Source organism: Falco punctatus (assembly GCF_963210335.1).
Source record: "Falco punctatus genome assembly, chromosome: 12".
In the NCBI taxonomy this organism is placed as follows: domain Eukaryota; kingdom Metazoa; phylum Chordata; class Aves; order Falconiformes; family Falconidae; genus Falco; species Falco punctatus.
Window position 1 is genome coordinate 15106011 of NC_137592.1, and position 15570 is coordinate 15121580.

At 42.1% G+C, this 15570-nt stretch overlaps 1 protein-coding gene across 1 annotated transcript in view; it reads left to right on the forward strand.

The window, feature by feature from the left end:
• The window catches only part of GLP1R (glucagon like peptide 1 receptor), a 91052-nt gene that overhangs the window by 49357 nt on the left and 26125 nt on the right, over positions 1–15570 (forward strand). Inside the window, exons 4-7 of the mRNA XM_080407910.1 lie at positions 6431–6540; positions 9171–9277; positions 12781–12934; positions 14496–14655. Of these exons, the coding sequence (XP_080264036.1) occupies positions 6431–6540; positions 9171–9277; positions 12781–12934; positions 14496–14655 (531 nt within the window). The remainder of the gene's footprint in view (positions 1–6430; positions 6541–9170; positions 9278–12780; positions 12935–14495; positions 14656–15570) is intronic.

Genomic DNA, 15570 nt, shown 5'->3' on the forward strand with positions numbered 1-15570 from the left:
AGATAACAGCACTTAGTCATCATGTGGGAGCTGAATTAGTGGTCTTTGAGTGGACCATACAAATCAGAAAACACTGTATTTGATATAAAATTAATTCAGTATGCTTAAATATGACGGCGTCTCATAATGGTAAGGACGAATAATTTCCCATTAAATTATTTTCCGCTATTCTGTATCCTGAATAAAACAGTGGATTCTGTTGGAAAAAATGTATGACTGTGTACGTAGCAACAGTGTTAATGGGTGGAACTAAAACCCACATAAGGAGCTTTAGCTTAACGGTTTCTAATTCTTGAATATTTAGGGGTTTTTTGTGTTAATTTCATTCCAAGATGAGTATTTTTAAATAACAACTTACATGCAGGCAATATCCCTTGGATAATGCCAAACAGCATCATTTCCATATGCAGTCTCCGGCTGTGCTTTTGGTAGCACAGAAGAGGATTCAGGCGCTGAGCATTTCCAGGGCATGCCAGGTGGGCCTGTGCAGCCTGTGGCACAGCCTGTGCTGGCTTTATTGGGTCTCCCCTTGCTCCATTTGAAGGGATCTGTTAGGTCTGTGTAAGCTCACATCCAGCTCTTGGTAGAGTGTGGATGCATGACTTTTTCCCTTGTCGCTCTTCTTTGCAGTAATCATTTTTTCTGTTGGAGCAGGCTGGAGGTATTCTTGGATCTTTCAAGCTAGGAGCTAGTGATGGGGAAAATTCACAGCAGGGGTGTTTGGATCTGTTTCCCCACCTCTCACCCAAAACATAGAATATAACTGAAAGTTACTCTCTTCCCACTGCAAGAACTTAAAGTGGCCACCAACCTTTCTGCCTTCAAGGCAAAATGCAAGATACAGCTGTTTTGCAGTTCTTTATATCATCACTGAAGCAAAGGAGCTGGGATGACTAATACTCTGTGAGGGAGGAGGAATAGTGGGAAAGGATACTAAATAAAGTACTCACAGTTAAACTGCCTGTTGAGGTAATATAGTTCCAGACGATGTGGCAGTGAGCCCAGCATAAATGCACGTTTTGATAGATGTGATCCTGGGACAGCAGTGCAGGCTGGAGCTCCTCCTGCTTCCCGCGGGCTTTGGGATCAGGATGCTCCCTGGTGTTGTATTCCCAGCAGCATGCTTAGGGGCGAGTCCTGGGTTTAGGACATCCTCGCTGTAAGCAGCACCAGGATTGGGACTGAGTGACACTTACACAGCAGCTTTTACAGCCAAGAGCAGCTCCTTTCAGGAGAGCAGTGCCCAGGTCACACCAAATGATAGCTGCACAGAGCTGCTGACGGGGGCGCGACCTCCTAAACTCTGATAAATTGCTCTCCCTATCAAAGGGCAAGTTGCTCCTTTCAGGAACAAACCAGCCTGTTTTTAAGACTGTTGTGAGCCTCTCATACTACAGAGTCCCTGATTTATGGACAAAATTGTTACCTTTTCCAAAACGTTTCCCCTGCTGGAAATAAAGAGTAGGTATTAACAGAGGAGAGGTCCATAATACTTGACACACAGCAGCCAGACAAAACTGCAGGTCTCTCTTGTTCTTTTTCTCATTCTCTCGCTCATCTCTCTGCCTGTGTAGAATTGATTAGATAGGACATGCTGTAATTTGTTTTTACAATGAATAATGTTCCAGTTTGTCCTTAGGGACAGTTGGGTGAGTAATCTCACACTGACCTTGACACCCTGATCTTGTAAAATTCAGAGCAGGTTGGTTGTTTTAAGCAGAGAAATCATTTAATTTGGGGTTTTTTTTCTAGTAAAAGGGGGGTAGTAAAGAAATATTTGTGATCCTCCTGTACATGTGATAACATATTTTTTTCCATATATAAAAGTACTTTAGTTATAGTATTTGATTTGATTTACAGGCTCATCAGAGAACTAGATAGATATTACTAACTTCTGTGATAACTCTTAGACTCTTCTCTCTGTCTTTTATCAGTTTATAGAGACTGAGCTTTGGGCATCAATCCATGTTTTGATGTGTAATTCTAATGAGGTGCGATTGACACTGTCCAAATAAACCTGTGTCATTAAGCTGCTGTTCCAAAGGTTGTGCAACTTTGTGAGTGAGTGCACTTAGCTTACAGGTTAAATAAAATCAGATTCTATATACACTTGCAGTAGAATTTTGTTTGTTTTTTTTGTTTGCAGGTAGCCAATTTTAGAATGTAATCATCAGTGTGATTTGAAACATTCACTATATGGTAACAAAAAAAACATTGCAAGACAGGAATAAAAAGTATTGCAGGATAGCAAGGAGGCAGCAGCCACTCGAACATTCAAAAAAGGTCGTTCATCATGCTGGTCTATTAGAACTGAAGCTGATCATTGTATGTTTAGTATTTTCACTGCATTAACGGTAAGAGGACCTGAGTCACTCCGCAGAATTCAGGCATGGACAAATGTGAGTCACCTCTAACTAAACTACCTGCAAGAAGCTGAAATTGCTCAGCAGCTGAGGGGAAGCTGCGCGTGCCTGCCTTCTGTCATGGCACACAGGCAGCCTCTAAGCATGTCATTGTTAGTTTGCCTCTGTACGTATTAATAAGCTGAATTTTTTTCAGCAACAGCTTCATATGAAAGCTGAAGGAAATGAGATTCCTGGCAAGCTTTGGATCAGGGCTACAGCAAGGAAAGGATGTGTATGAATACTATCCCTTTATCCATTTTGGGAGGTTGAAGATCTCTGCTATCCTAAGTCACGACCAGGCATGCAGAGAGGGAGTCATAAAAAATCTGAGTGAAAAAATTGTTTTAAGAACATTTATAGGTAGCTTTAATGCAAACCACATGCTTTCCTCTGAGCAATAAGAGTGGTAAGATACTTGCAGGGCTTGAATCAAAATGCCCCTAATTAATAGCCAGTGGATCTCCTTGAAATTGGTTGGAACAGAATTTAGCTTGTGTACGAAACAAAAAAGATCTGAAGTCTCCACTTCAGGCTTTTATCAGTTATTTTGGAGACGCACCAGTTTCTGGTGTTGAGACTGTTCTCTGTCCCTCTCTTCAGTGAGGCAAGACCAGGGAAAAGCACTCGGTTAAGGTAACATTTGTTCTAAGCTGTCAGTCGTTAACAGCATTTTTCTTGTGTCTGGGCAGGTGGCTGCCTGTGTTGGAGCCTGTTGCTCGGAGGATGAGTGGATGGAGGCTGTTTGCCTTGTGCTTCTAGGAAATGGAGAAACCAGGAATGGCTGCAGGATGATGCAGTTCAGGAGAGGTCTGCTCCAAAGGCACATCCTGCAGCAGCCATGCGGCACGAAGGCTGGGGCTCACAGAACTGTGGCCCTGGACCTTCTTTTCTGGGGGCCTTCTGTGGCCAACCATGCAGCCCGCAGAGATGTCAGCACCCCTGTGCTGGGTTTGCCTCATAAGTCTGCGGGGTGCTGGTGTTGGATGTGCCCAGCTGCAGGGGGTGAAGGGTCTCACACATGGTGTACATCCATCACGGAGCCCTTCGCAGCCACAGCCCACACAGTAGACCTCTGCTGATGACACGTGGGTTCTGTGGTGTTCAACACATAACTGAAAATAATCTGTTTCCACAACGGTGAGACAATTTCACGTTCCTGAGAGTAACTGGCTGCCTGCAGTCCATCAGCCCTGCACTCTCTTCATGTTGTGGTTTGAGCAGTCTCTCGACTCTTTCATGAGCATCTCTCTGTGTATCAACCAGAACCTCAATTCTGCCTTAAAGTCTAAGTTTTCTTTTTAACTTTTTCTATCTCATCAGCATTTTGGCTAATAAATGATTCCATAGACCAGACATCTCTTGCACTCTCATACACAGTCTCATCTATTTGGATTTTTGGTTTGATTAATTCTTTTACTTCTTAAGGCTCTTCCTGGATGCAGGCAGCCCAGCTGGTCTTTGATTGCCTCTGGGTCCTGCACTGCCACCACTGTTTTGGCAAGCAGTGAGGCTACAACAACCTGATGCAGCTGGCTTGTGGCTACCCAGAGGTCCACCACAGCTGTCAGTCCAGCTTGAGTGTTTGTGACTCCTAGATGTTGCAGGAACTCTCCTTTCCAGTGTAATAAGGTTACATTTGGTTTTCTTCATATCTAAATGAATTGCTTTGTCTTTCTGTCTGATGGCAAATTTCATGTTTCGTTTACTGTAAACTCTCCCATTTTCCAGTATAAGCCAGGCTTCAGCATACAATAGATTTTCCTCCTTGTTATTTCGAAAGAAGTGTTATCAAGAAAAAGAAAATTAAAACGTGTCATGATTTGGAGAGAAAATAAATACACTGAGGCTAAGCTTTTATCCCAGTTAGACCTTGACAGTAAGAAATACTGGAGGGGAAAAAAATAAATCACAAAGAATTTCAGAGAATGTGAAATAATCTATTTGGGGATTTTGGGGGGGTTGTTGTTTGGGAGTTTTTTAATCATTTTTTTCTTAGCAAGTTTTTCTTTCTTTTTCAGGAATACAGTGGAATTTCTTTCTGTGTGAGATTGTTTCTCATACTAATTTTGTCTTGTGGTACTTCTTGGTTACAGCTCATGCAGTGGCAGTCAGACTGAATTTCTGAGTCCTGTGACCTTCTGGACTTTAACCCCCTGGATTTGACCTTCATTGGCTTCTAATATATAACGTTTCCTAACTCCTAGAGCTGCGTTTGACATTTTGAATGGTTTGCTTTAATCTGTGGTCCGTTAATCTCGAGGGGAAAGAAAAATGATGCTTTCCTACTTACTGTCTTCCACCAGGTGTGAGATCCTTAGCATTATTCCAACATCCCGACTGAAGGAAGTGTTTGGCACTGGCAGCAGATGGAGTAGGTGACAAAATGTCCATAGCAGTTCGTGGATGTGAATGTATCTGTTGCATATGCTGACCTAATCTCCTATTTTTGTGTAAATATATGTGAACAGATATTCTTAATAGTATGGAAAAACCTCCAGCAAGCATAACACAATTTTTATATCATTTTCATATTATCTCTTACTGGTATATTCAGTACACCAATTACAAAAGCACATAGACTCTGCCTACCAAAACCATTATCAGTTACCATTTAGCATACTTATTAGAAATGGCTTATTAGAATATGAATGTCTATATTATTTTTTTTAAACATCATTCTTCACTTAAGGTACCTGCTACTGGTCTACCACTGACAATTATCAAACAAATTACCAGCTTCCAACTAATATGCAGATAGCTTACTGGGTTGTTATAATTTCAAATAAGTTTTACTATTTTCCCATTGAACAGAAATGCTGCATCCTAATGAGTTCCAGTTTGCAGTAATGAGGGAGTTGACAACAGGATGAGGCTGCAGCAGGCAAGGCTGGCTTTGAGCAAAAGCGGTAATGGAGCAGCATGTTAATACCCATGTAGAACTGAATCCTCCTAACTTGGCTTCTCACATGTCAAAATGTTGCAAGCGTTTATTTCCGAACATTGCTTCAGTAGAGGCTAAGCCTGGTTGAGGGGCTGACCCAGCACTGCTTTTTGACGAGCAGATTCATAACATAGAATAGGTCAGTTTATTGGGTCAGAAATGTGATTAGCAAGAAACTTTGTTTGCAAAGCAGCCGACATTATCACTCCAGCTATGCTCTGATACAGGTGCACCTCCAGGTTGCTTAAGTACAGCTTTAAAAGTTGTTAGACTTCCCCAATGCTCCAGACATCAGAGAGAGGGTTTCTTTTGCTACACTGTGGTTGAGTGCTCCTTTCCCTTTGTGCTTTTATTTTGATGCTTCGGTCTGATGTGATTTTATTATGACCCATTTCATCATACCTGCTTTTACAAGATCAGGCTTCTAACTGCTTCAGAATGGTGTTTTATTTATTGCTGGTTTTGTTATTCAAACAAAATAGAAGAAATAAAAAGAGTACATGGGTAGTTTAGGCAAAGATTTACTGCTTCATTTTGTAGCACAGATGCTTGCATAAGCATTTACATTTTTACATTTTGGGGAGCTTATGTTAGCTTACCTAGTTCTGAGGTTTCTCTGTCTCTGGGTCTGCATGATCTCAGAAAAGAAAAGGCACATTTACTCTTTTTGCACCTTCTTTTCCCTGTGAATTTTGTAGCTGAGGCTAAACATTTCCAAGATGCGTGTATCTTAATATCTGATGTTTCAGTGAGCTGGAATGCATGCCCGTTGTAAAATCCATACAAAGATGGCAGTAACTACTTGAGACTGTTGTTGCTGCTGAGCGGTTAGCAGCTGTCCTGCAGTACGTGCTGTCTGATCCCTGTGCAGCCGCATCCTCCCAAGCCGCTCCCTGGCCCTGAGGATGAGCAGCAGCAGCATCTGTCGCAGGCAGGGAGCGGGCAAAGCACTCCTTCCCCCTCCAGCCAGGAGGGTGATGGGTGAGGGAGGAAGGTTGTGCAGAGCCTCAGAGGACTCTGTGCGCTTTGCCCCAGGAGCAGGCTCTCCTCCTGTTAACCCTGTGGCTCATTTCGCTTCTGGCAGTGCTGCATGGGCAAGTGTACCGGTTTTGCACCCTGGAGGGCACATGGCTGCTGAAGGAGAATTCGACCCTGCCCTGGAGGAACCTGTCTGAATGTGAGGCCTCGGACCAGGTAAGAGTTTCCATGTCTTATTGCTGTTGTCTAGGACAAAACAGAAGAGAGGAAACATATAGTCATTGGTGTCCATGCATTTTTGTCCTGTCAAAGTAATCTTTACTCCTGGGTGCCTCGCTTCAGTGAGCCCAACGGTAAGGGACGTCAAGGCTTTCCCCTTCAACAAAGGGAGCATGGAGGGTAGGTGAGAGCAGGCTTAAATGTACGTGAGGCAGCCAAGAAAAGTGAACCAGGTAGCCCCAGCTGCGGTGCGGTGCAGGGGGCTCAGCTGCAGCCCACCTGATCCAGAGGAGTGACCTCATGTTATTCCTTTGCCTTTTCTTCCATTGGTACATCATTACGTAAAGTGACTGTTGGTTCTCTCTGTCTTGTTAGTAGTTATTAAGGTGATTAAGATGAACTGAACTGAAGGATATTTGCTTTTCACCTTTGGGCAGAAACCTGCTTTTTGTTTGTTTGGGGTGGTTTTGTCTTTTTACCTTAATTTGCTGTGGGCGATGGAATTAGGCTTGTCAGTGTTACTTTCTTGCCCTAGTGCTTTATACTCTGCAGGGAGCTGAGACGCCTGGCACCAAATGAAGGGGAGCGTAGGGATTTCCAGGGACTTTTTTTCAGCCATTGGCGTCAGCTAGAGCACTGTGTGCGTTCCCATGACACGTGATACCATTACTGCTGTGAGCCTCCAAGGGCGATGCTTTTCCTCACAGAAACTAAGGGTACTCTCTCTGTCCCTGGGTACTGTGAACTAGTACACACCTAGCCGAAACAGTTCAATTCCCAGGTGTTGTGGGATCTGTGTCCTCTGCAGTTCCCATTGCTCAGTGCCTCATTCTTTAGAAGAAATAAATGGCTGCAGATTAGACGGAGATGGAAAAAGGGATAGTTTCTAATTCTCCAAATATGTTAAGTTTAGCTTTTCCCTTTAATTTGCAGCCTTATTCCTTGTAACTTCCATGTTCTGGGGTATCCCAGCAGAGCGTGTTACCTTAAGGCAAAGTGTAAGTCTGCTTATTTGACTTGTTTGCCATTATGGTTTCTTCTAGAGCTGTGTTGGGACATGCCAAGGAGAGATACCTAATGGTAACACTTGGTCATTTGGCACCTCCCTCCAAGTTCCCGTGAACTGATCTGGATTCTGAAGCCCTGAGAGCACGGTGCTGCTCCCTGAAATGTGAACAGCCATGTTTGGGCTTCCAGCTAATGTATACAGAGCTCCCTAATAACCTACTTTGGCTTAAGTATCTTGAACATGAGAAGAACAAGAGGTTGTTTTGCTAAGTTTGCTGTGTATTATGTTACAACTGTTGCTAAAACAAAATGCAAAGGGTTCGCGGGTGAATCCTTTTAAAATAACATTGTTTACTTTAAGCGTGTGATATGGTTTTGATCTGCGTAGATGTTTTAAGTTGGCAGGGCTTGATAGCTTGCCTGAGCTTTGGTACTGAAGAGATTTTTCTTTTCTCTTCGTAAGGCAGCTCTCATATCATTCCCTTTAAAATATTAACCCAGCAAATCCCTGAGGAACAGCCTGTATGTTCATCTTAAATCCTCCTGGCTGTGCACAGTACATCTGAATAGCTGTACTTATTTCTGAAGTACAATAAATGTATTCCTTTGTACAGCACAGGTCTCAGGAGTCAATTGCAGAATTAGCAGCTTGAAGAAGGGAAGTAATATGTGTGAGTCTATTTAGACAAAGATATATGATATATGCTTAGAAATGAACCAGGACAGAGAATGTGAATGTGCCTCAGAGGGTGAGCAATAAAGCTGTGTTATAATTCAGATCTGCCTGTAGCTTTTGAAGTGTTTCTCTTCTCCCTAAAAGTTTTTGGCTAGAACTTTCAAGCAAGGGTCTCAGTGGTCGTGCTTTCAGCAATGAATCTGAAGAGAGCCACAGCCCGGGACTGTCGGGGTTGGGGGGGGATGGCGAGCATCCCTGCTGCTCTGGCCCATGTTGGGTCGCTCCCTCCCAGGCAGTGCTGTGACACCTGGGTGACAAGATGGTGTTGGGCTGTGGTTTGTTACCAGGAGGTTGCATGGTTGAGGCAGAAGAGAGGCTTTTTGGGGGCAGAAAAGAGTTTATTTGTATGAATGCAAGGTGTGCTGTGCCTCAGAGTCAGTGGATGGGACCTGGCTTGTTTTATTTCAAAGTATCGATGTAGCCAAAGGACCCCCCTCACTGCAGCAGTAAGGACACTTGCTTTAAGTGTACGAGTCTGAAAACATCAGCTTTGCCATTTTTACTACAGGGTTGAGTTGTGCCTGTGCTTCCTGCCATCTGTTTATTACTTGCTTGTATGGTAATTCATGCCTCTCCAACTTTATTATGAAATAGCGTCACATTATCTATTTTCTAGCCTGGCTGCAGAACCCAACTGTTTGAGTGAACACCTGGGAGCAGCTGGGGAACTATGATTAAATTTTTATTTCTTTTGAGCATACGGAAAGTGAAAGACCGATTTGTCTATTTAAACTTCAAAGTAGGAGAATGACTACTGGTTATTGTTAAGAAAAGTTAGAAAGCAGGTGGGAGAAAAGAACTGAAGACCATGAGCTCTGTCTTCCCCTGCACACACACACACACCCTTTTTTTTTTTTTTTTTTTCTTCTTTACATGCTCTCAGGATGCACCAGAAGAACAGCTCCTGCATTCGTCCATCATATACACCATTGGATATGCTCTTTCCTTCTCTGCCCTTGTAATAGCAACTGCCATTCTGCTTGGATTCAGGTAACTGGTGAAGCTCTGAACAGAGTGGAGAAAAGGTGTTATGCTTTTCTATATGAAAGTATTGGACTTTGACAGAAACATTTGATTATTTTTTCCCTTCTTTCATCACCTTAGTATTTCTCTATCTTATGTCACTTGTGTGTTCCTTTCTACAATCATTTGTTCTCAAAATGCAAGTAAAATTCCTGAATTTTTGCAGTGTTACCTGTATGAATGTGTGGAACAGATGCTTTTTATCAGTTGCAATATTTTGTTGTGGTATTTTTTATTTCAATGAAATTTCCACTGGAAGAGATGGAAAAAGAGAGATTCCAGTTTTCCCTTGTGGTGTCACCTTGCAGATGAGGCACTAGCCTGGGGTGTGACATGACATTTAGGACAGAAGTTTTCATCTTGCCTTGCTTGGAATTACATAGAGCATAAAGCTTAATCTGGTCTATTTCCCAACAGCGTGTATTTCAGAGCAGAAATGGGGTTTTGACACAATTTCTCTTCTTGGAGAAATTTCAGAAATTTTCATTTTTCTTTTGCAATATGGAAGAGAACCTGATTTTGAAACTTTAAAGGTGACTGTAAAATACATTACTGTCACCTGGTCAGGTTGGTGTATTGGGTTCATCCAGGTATGCAGCAAAAAATGGCATGGAGTGCATTGAAATTAAGAGACTACTGGTTGCACATGCCAGTGATACACTGTGTAGGTTTTGGGGAAAAAACCCAAAACAAAACACCAAAACAAAACAAAAAACAAAACAAGAGGAAAAAATAAAAGAACACAAACAAACAGTTTTGCACTCCCAACAGAGAGATCTTGGGTTTGTGTTTTGGTTTTGTTTTGTTTTGTTTCTCTTTTTTTCCCCCCTCTGTAAATGCAAGAGGTGTTTTGATTCCAGCCAGCTTTTCCTGCAGTTTTGGGGATCATGAGCACAGGAGATGTGATCCTGCTCTGTTGGGAGAAGGAAGCTCTGCCATGAAATCCTGATCCCTGCTGCTGTATCTAGCTAGGTCCCATCATCCCTATTACATGCCGATGAGGCTGCCTCCTAAAAAGTATGATTCTCCATTTTCTGGTACTGTTATTTGAAATCAGGTCAGGAACTTTCAGTGCTCTGATCCTTAAGAAACTTTCTTTCCTGGCTAAATAATTATCATTGCTGGTTATCGTTTGCTCTGGTGCCAACATTCTGCAAGTGTGGCACTGCAAGGGAGTCCCTCTCCTTTCCTCCCTCCTAAGTGTTTATACCCCTTCTGTATTTAAAAAGATCAGTTGTGCCTTTTAGCTTCTAATTTCCAAAACTGAAACGACACAAGACTTCTAATGTTGTCCCACACCTTTTAGCATTAGCATCCCTCCTCCTTCCAGTGGAGAAGCATAGGCTAGCAGTCTCAAAGATGATTTACAATGACTACAGAAATGGAGAGGCATGCTCACCGTCTGTGAATGCCACGTGGTAATTGTGAGTTACACATGTTGTACCTGTGCAACTTTGGTACTCATCTGACAAAACCCCAGGTAGCCTTGAAGTCCCCAGATGTCTGCCAGAATAAGTGCTTTCTCCTTGTTTCACCCATCAGCGATGCTTTTTGAATGATCTTAACAGCCCAAAGGTCACAGAGCACAACCATATACTTTTGAAGGAACGAAGGAAGGATGCATGTATTTTTTGGCAGGGAACAAAGATTAAGTTTGTCAAGAAGACCCAAGAGAGGGAATTCTGATGTCCTGACTTGTGGAGAGATGCTTTAGCATCTTTGCCTTTAACTGTGAAGCAGGGACTTGAGAAGTGTACGTGAGTGTGTGTTGCTGATTTTGAAAATGAGGTTTCAGAGCTGTTAAAGGGACTGAGCGCCTTGTTAAAGCTATGCCATCAATCCATTTTGTGCTTTCCTGTCTAAATTGTCTATCTGGACACATCCTAGTCCTGGATCTCAGGAAATACATGAGACCTACCCGTACGTGGATTGCAGTTGCTGGATCCTGACTGGATGCTCCACTTGTGGCCTCTGTCCCAGTAGCTGTGCGACCTCAGCAAATCAGGATCAAAATCTAATTCAGTGGCACCAAAATGCTAATGTCTTCCATTTTTGTAATAGGAGAGCCTTTTTAAGTTTTTAAACTACATAATAACCTTTGTATTTGTTTTTAATGATGATACAACAGAGGAAACAATATATCTCTAGTATCCAATTTTGCATCCTCTAAAAAAAATAGAGGGAAAGTTTGTAATTTCAGTGATGGAAGCTGAATTAGGCCCATAACTTCATGACTGAAACAATTTGAATAACTTGCATTGCCTGTAGCAGAAATACTCAGTAGCTACTAGCAACCTATTTTCTTCAATTGGCCAATTTACATAATTTTTTCAATCAGATCTAAATGTGTAGCAGTTCTGAAGGGTAGCAAGAAATAAATTTTGAGTTAAAGGAAAATTAATATTAATCTTAGGTAAATTTTGACATAAGCGGTGACTTAATGCAAAAAATTCTATTTGACTGGTGAAGAAAATTCTCCTTCCTTTTCAGTGCAAAACCAGTAACTTTTAGACCAAGTCTATTTTTCTATCCAAATTTATAGAGCAGTAAAAATAGACACGTCAAGCATAAGCTCACTGAAACTCTTGCTAGAACAATTTCTGCTTATCATATATTACCTATATCTTTTTAGCATCAAAAAGGAATCATACCCAGTGTAAATTCCTTTGAAGCAAAGTGTGTACCCTTGCAGTGCTGGAAGAAAAACGTTTGTGGGTAAGGCTGGTAAAATATTGGCAGCACTCTGCAGTTGGATGCCATTTCCATGACTTCAGTTTCTTTTGCAATCCCTTAACATGCTCTTTTTTGACAAGTAGCAATTGTACTGTCTTTGCAGTTGGCTGCTGAAATTTAAGAGGATTTTTTTCTTTGGATTTTTTTTTTGTTTGTTTTGTTTTAAATTCTGAATGCAGAGGTGAAAATTCTGGTCCTTTTAATTCTACAGAAAGTATTTATAATTCGCCCAGGAGGCAATCTGAATACAGATTTTTCTCTTGTCAAAGCAGTAATTTACAGGTGGATGTTTTTTCATTGTGGGTTTGAGCACAGACAGAAGCTGTACTGCCCACCAGTTCCTGGGCCTTGCCAAGGTAAACCTGTGCACTGACACTGGGGTCAGTTCAAGGAGATTAGATTCAACATTACACGAAACTTGACCTTTTTTAGTCCTTTCAGATATGTCTTCTGAAAATTACTATTTTTACACTTTTTTAAACTTTTAAAATATTTTTTCCTTACACACTGATCTCCTTTCTTCCCCCAAACATTCACACTTAGGGCTGACATTTTGAATGTCTCTTCTTTGATAGCGACTTCTTCCCAGAGGTGGTTTGATATCCCTACAGTCACTCTCAAATTATAGGGTACCTCCTGATCTCCCACAGGGCTCATTGTTCCCTCCCTCGGTCCTATGTGTAATGTTGCAGCTTTTACTTAGGTAGCGGATTGTAACTGGTTCTTCCTTTTCACAGACATCTGCATTGCACGAGGAATTATATTCACTTGAACCTCTTCACCTCTTTTATCCTCCGGGCTATATCTGTCTTCATTAAAGACTCAGTGGTGAAGTGGATGTACAGCACAGCCACACAAGAGCACCAGTGGGAAGGACTTATCTCCTTCCAGGTAGGGGCAGATGCTGTGGTGGTTCTCAGGATATTAGAGTCATCACTGTTGTGTGTCTGTGTGACAGCAGGTGATTTCATTTTGTACAATGGGGGCTGTACAAAATGCTGTTCTTCAGTCCACGGAGTTTCTCTGAAACTTGCAGCACAATGTATACAGCTGTGGTTGTGCCACCTGGGGCTTGGTACAGGCAAGCAGTTGATGCTGTGGCATGTTTCTCTGCCTATGGGAAGTTTGCCCTTACTAGACAGAGGAAACATGAAAAGGTGGATTTTTGATGTATATACAAATGCCCCTGTCTTCTTTCCGTGTGGTAGGTTCATTTCTTTCTAGCAGTGACAGAAGGGCATTTGTTTCCCTAAGCCAGCACCTCTTGTGATAGGACTGCCCATCTTGTATAATGACCAAATTATTTGGTCATTCTTAGAGATTTTTATAATCTGTTGATGATGGAAAAAGGGAAGCACCTGATTAAAATGCAAATTTGAAAGCATTTAGAAAAGCTTTGGAGGAACAGGCTAATTAAATACTTCTGATCGAAGGGAGAGGATATACAACTCTTTTTGTGAATATGATGAAAGCATGCATTTCCCTCTTCAGATTTGGAATACAAAATGTAATTGAATCGTCAAAGAAAGAGATTTTCATTATCTGTATAGCTTTTGTGAGCCTAGAACATGGCTACAGCATTTGCTGCTGCAATGCAGGGTCGGGGTTGTAAAGGGACGTCTTCTGACGCATACTTAGTACCATCCTTTTCTGATACTCCGCCTAAGGCTGAAGAGCTAATATCACACAGTGAATCTCATACAGTGGTTGATTCCTTTTTGTCTCCAATGTATAAATTGGCAGAAAATAACATCGTAATATGTATCTTAAATGGTTGGGAAATGTTCGCGTTGGATTGGTAGTCATTCCCTCCTTCCAAAAAATCTTAGGCTTTATGCTTTCACACATGGTTAATCCAATAGTGGTTTCATCAGATCCGATGGGTATATTAATTAGGTAATCAGGTTTCATATTTATCTAAAGCCCTGCTGACCAGCTCTCTGTAATTTACCAGCCAAGAGATATTTTGCACTAAATGTGAGGCACTGGGCAATATTGCTGTTCTATCAAAAATCTTTTGATTTGGAAAATGGTCAACATTATGGCATACTCTGTTTGTGCCTTAATAGAGAAATTATCAGCTGCAGAATAGAGTATCTGGAGAAGCAAAAAGATGCGCCGACTGTAGCTGATACAGTGCCTTTCACTTGCTCTTCTTTTCATCTTTGTGTTGTGCTTTTCAAATTATAGTCCATTGCTTATTGAGAGAAGATACAGAACATGTAACTTTAATTATTTTTTTTTTAAAAGGATGGATGTTGATGAAAGCAGCTATCTGCTGTGTATAGCTCCTATTACTGGCTTCTGGTCCCTTCAGTAGTCAAATGTGATTAACTTAGCAAGTGTTGTTTTGAGGAGCAAGAGTAGGATAGGGAACCCGTCTTTTGGGTTAGTATCCTTTTATTCTCAGCCCCTGTTGCATTCCTTTGAGCTATGCTTTCTTCCGTCACAGGAATCGCTCAGCTGCCGCTTGGTCTTTGTGATGATGCAGTATTGTGTGGCTGCAAACTACTACTGGTTACTGGTGGAAGGCATGTACCTGTACACGCTGCTGGTACTTTCAGTCTTTTCTGAGCAGAGGATTTTTCGGCTGTATCTCTGCATTGGCTGGGGTAAGTTGATCTTTCCATGTGTCTGCCTGCTCCAGCAGATGGTATAATAGGAAAATACTGTGTGTCTATCATAGTGCTGCCCAGTTCAAATCCTACATTTTCCATTCCCTTTTTGTTCCCAATCCCTTACCTGGTTTGAGCTGGAGGGTGCTGGACCAGCACAGCTCCTGGATGCTCGCAGTGTAGGGGCTGTGGGTTCATAAGGCAGGGGCTGTGCAGAAACTCCCCAAACCAGTGACAGGCCATGGTCCTTTTCCTGCAAGACATCAGCTTCCCAACACAGAACTCATGTGGGTGATTCCAGGTGAGCGTGGACTTTCCTGGACTGCCCTGCTTCACCTCCTGAAAGTTCCCCATTGCATTCAAAGATGTGTTAGCTACTTGTGGTGCAAAATAACAATGATACCTTGTATTTGGGTGTAGCAGCAGAGATGTGGTGACAGTATGAGCCAGGGGGTTGCCAAGGGGCTGGTGAAGAAGGGGCTGCTAGCACAGAGTTGTCAGGTTGGTTGTTTGGGCAGAGCAGCTCAAGTAGTGACTGTCGGACAAAAGAGTGGTCAGGGTGTGTGTGCCATGGGCATGTGTATGCTTGAGATCGAGTGTGGTGCCTTGAAATCAGTTGTTTGAGCCAGAATTGCCTTCGTAAAAATGCTAAAGCTTTGATTCTTTCACTGTCCAGTTAGCCTGGAAATATATTACTGTTCAAGATTAATTCTATTTTTTGAATGATCTCTTTTGTGCTTTTATTGCATTCTCTCCCTTCCTCCTCTTCCCCCTTCCCTTTTGGTGGAAATCAGGTGATTTTTGGAAAGCTGAAAGTAAATCCAAGTAGATACAGCAGCGCTTTCATAAATACCAGTTTGAACATTTAAATTGCTTTGACTGTCCTTCTCTCTCCATGGGTTTGCCAGCTGT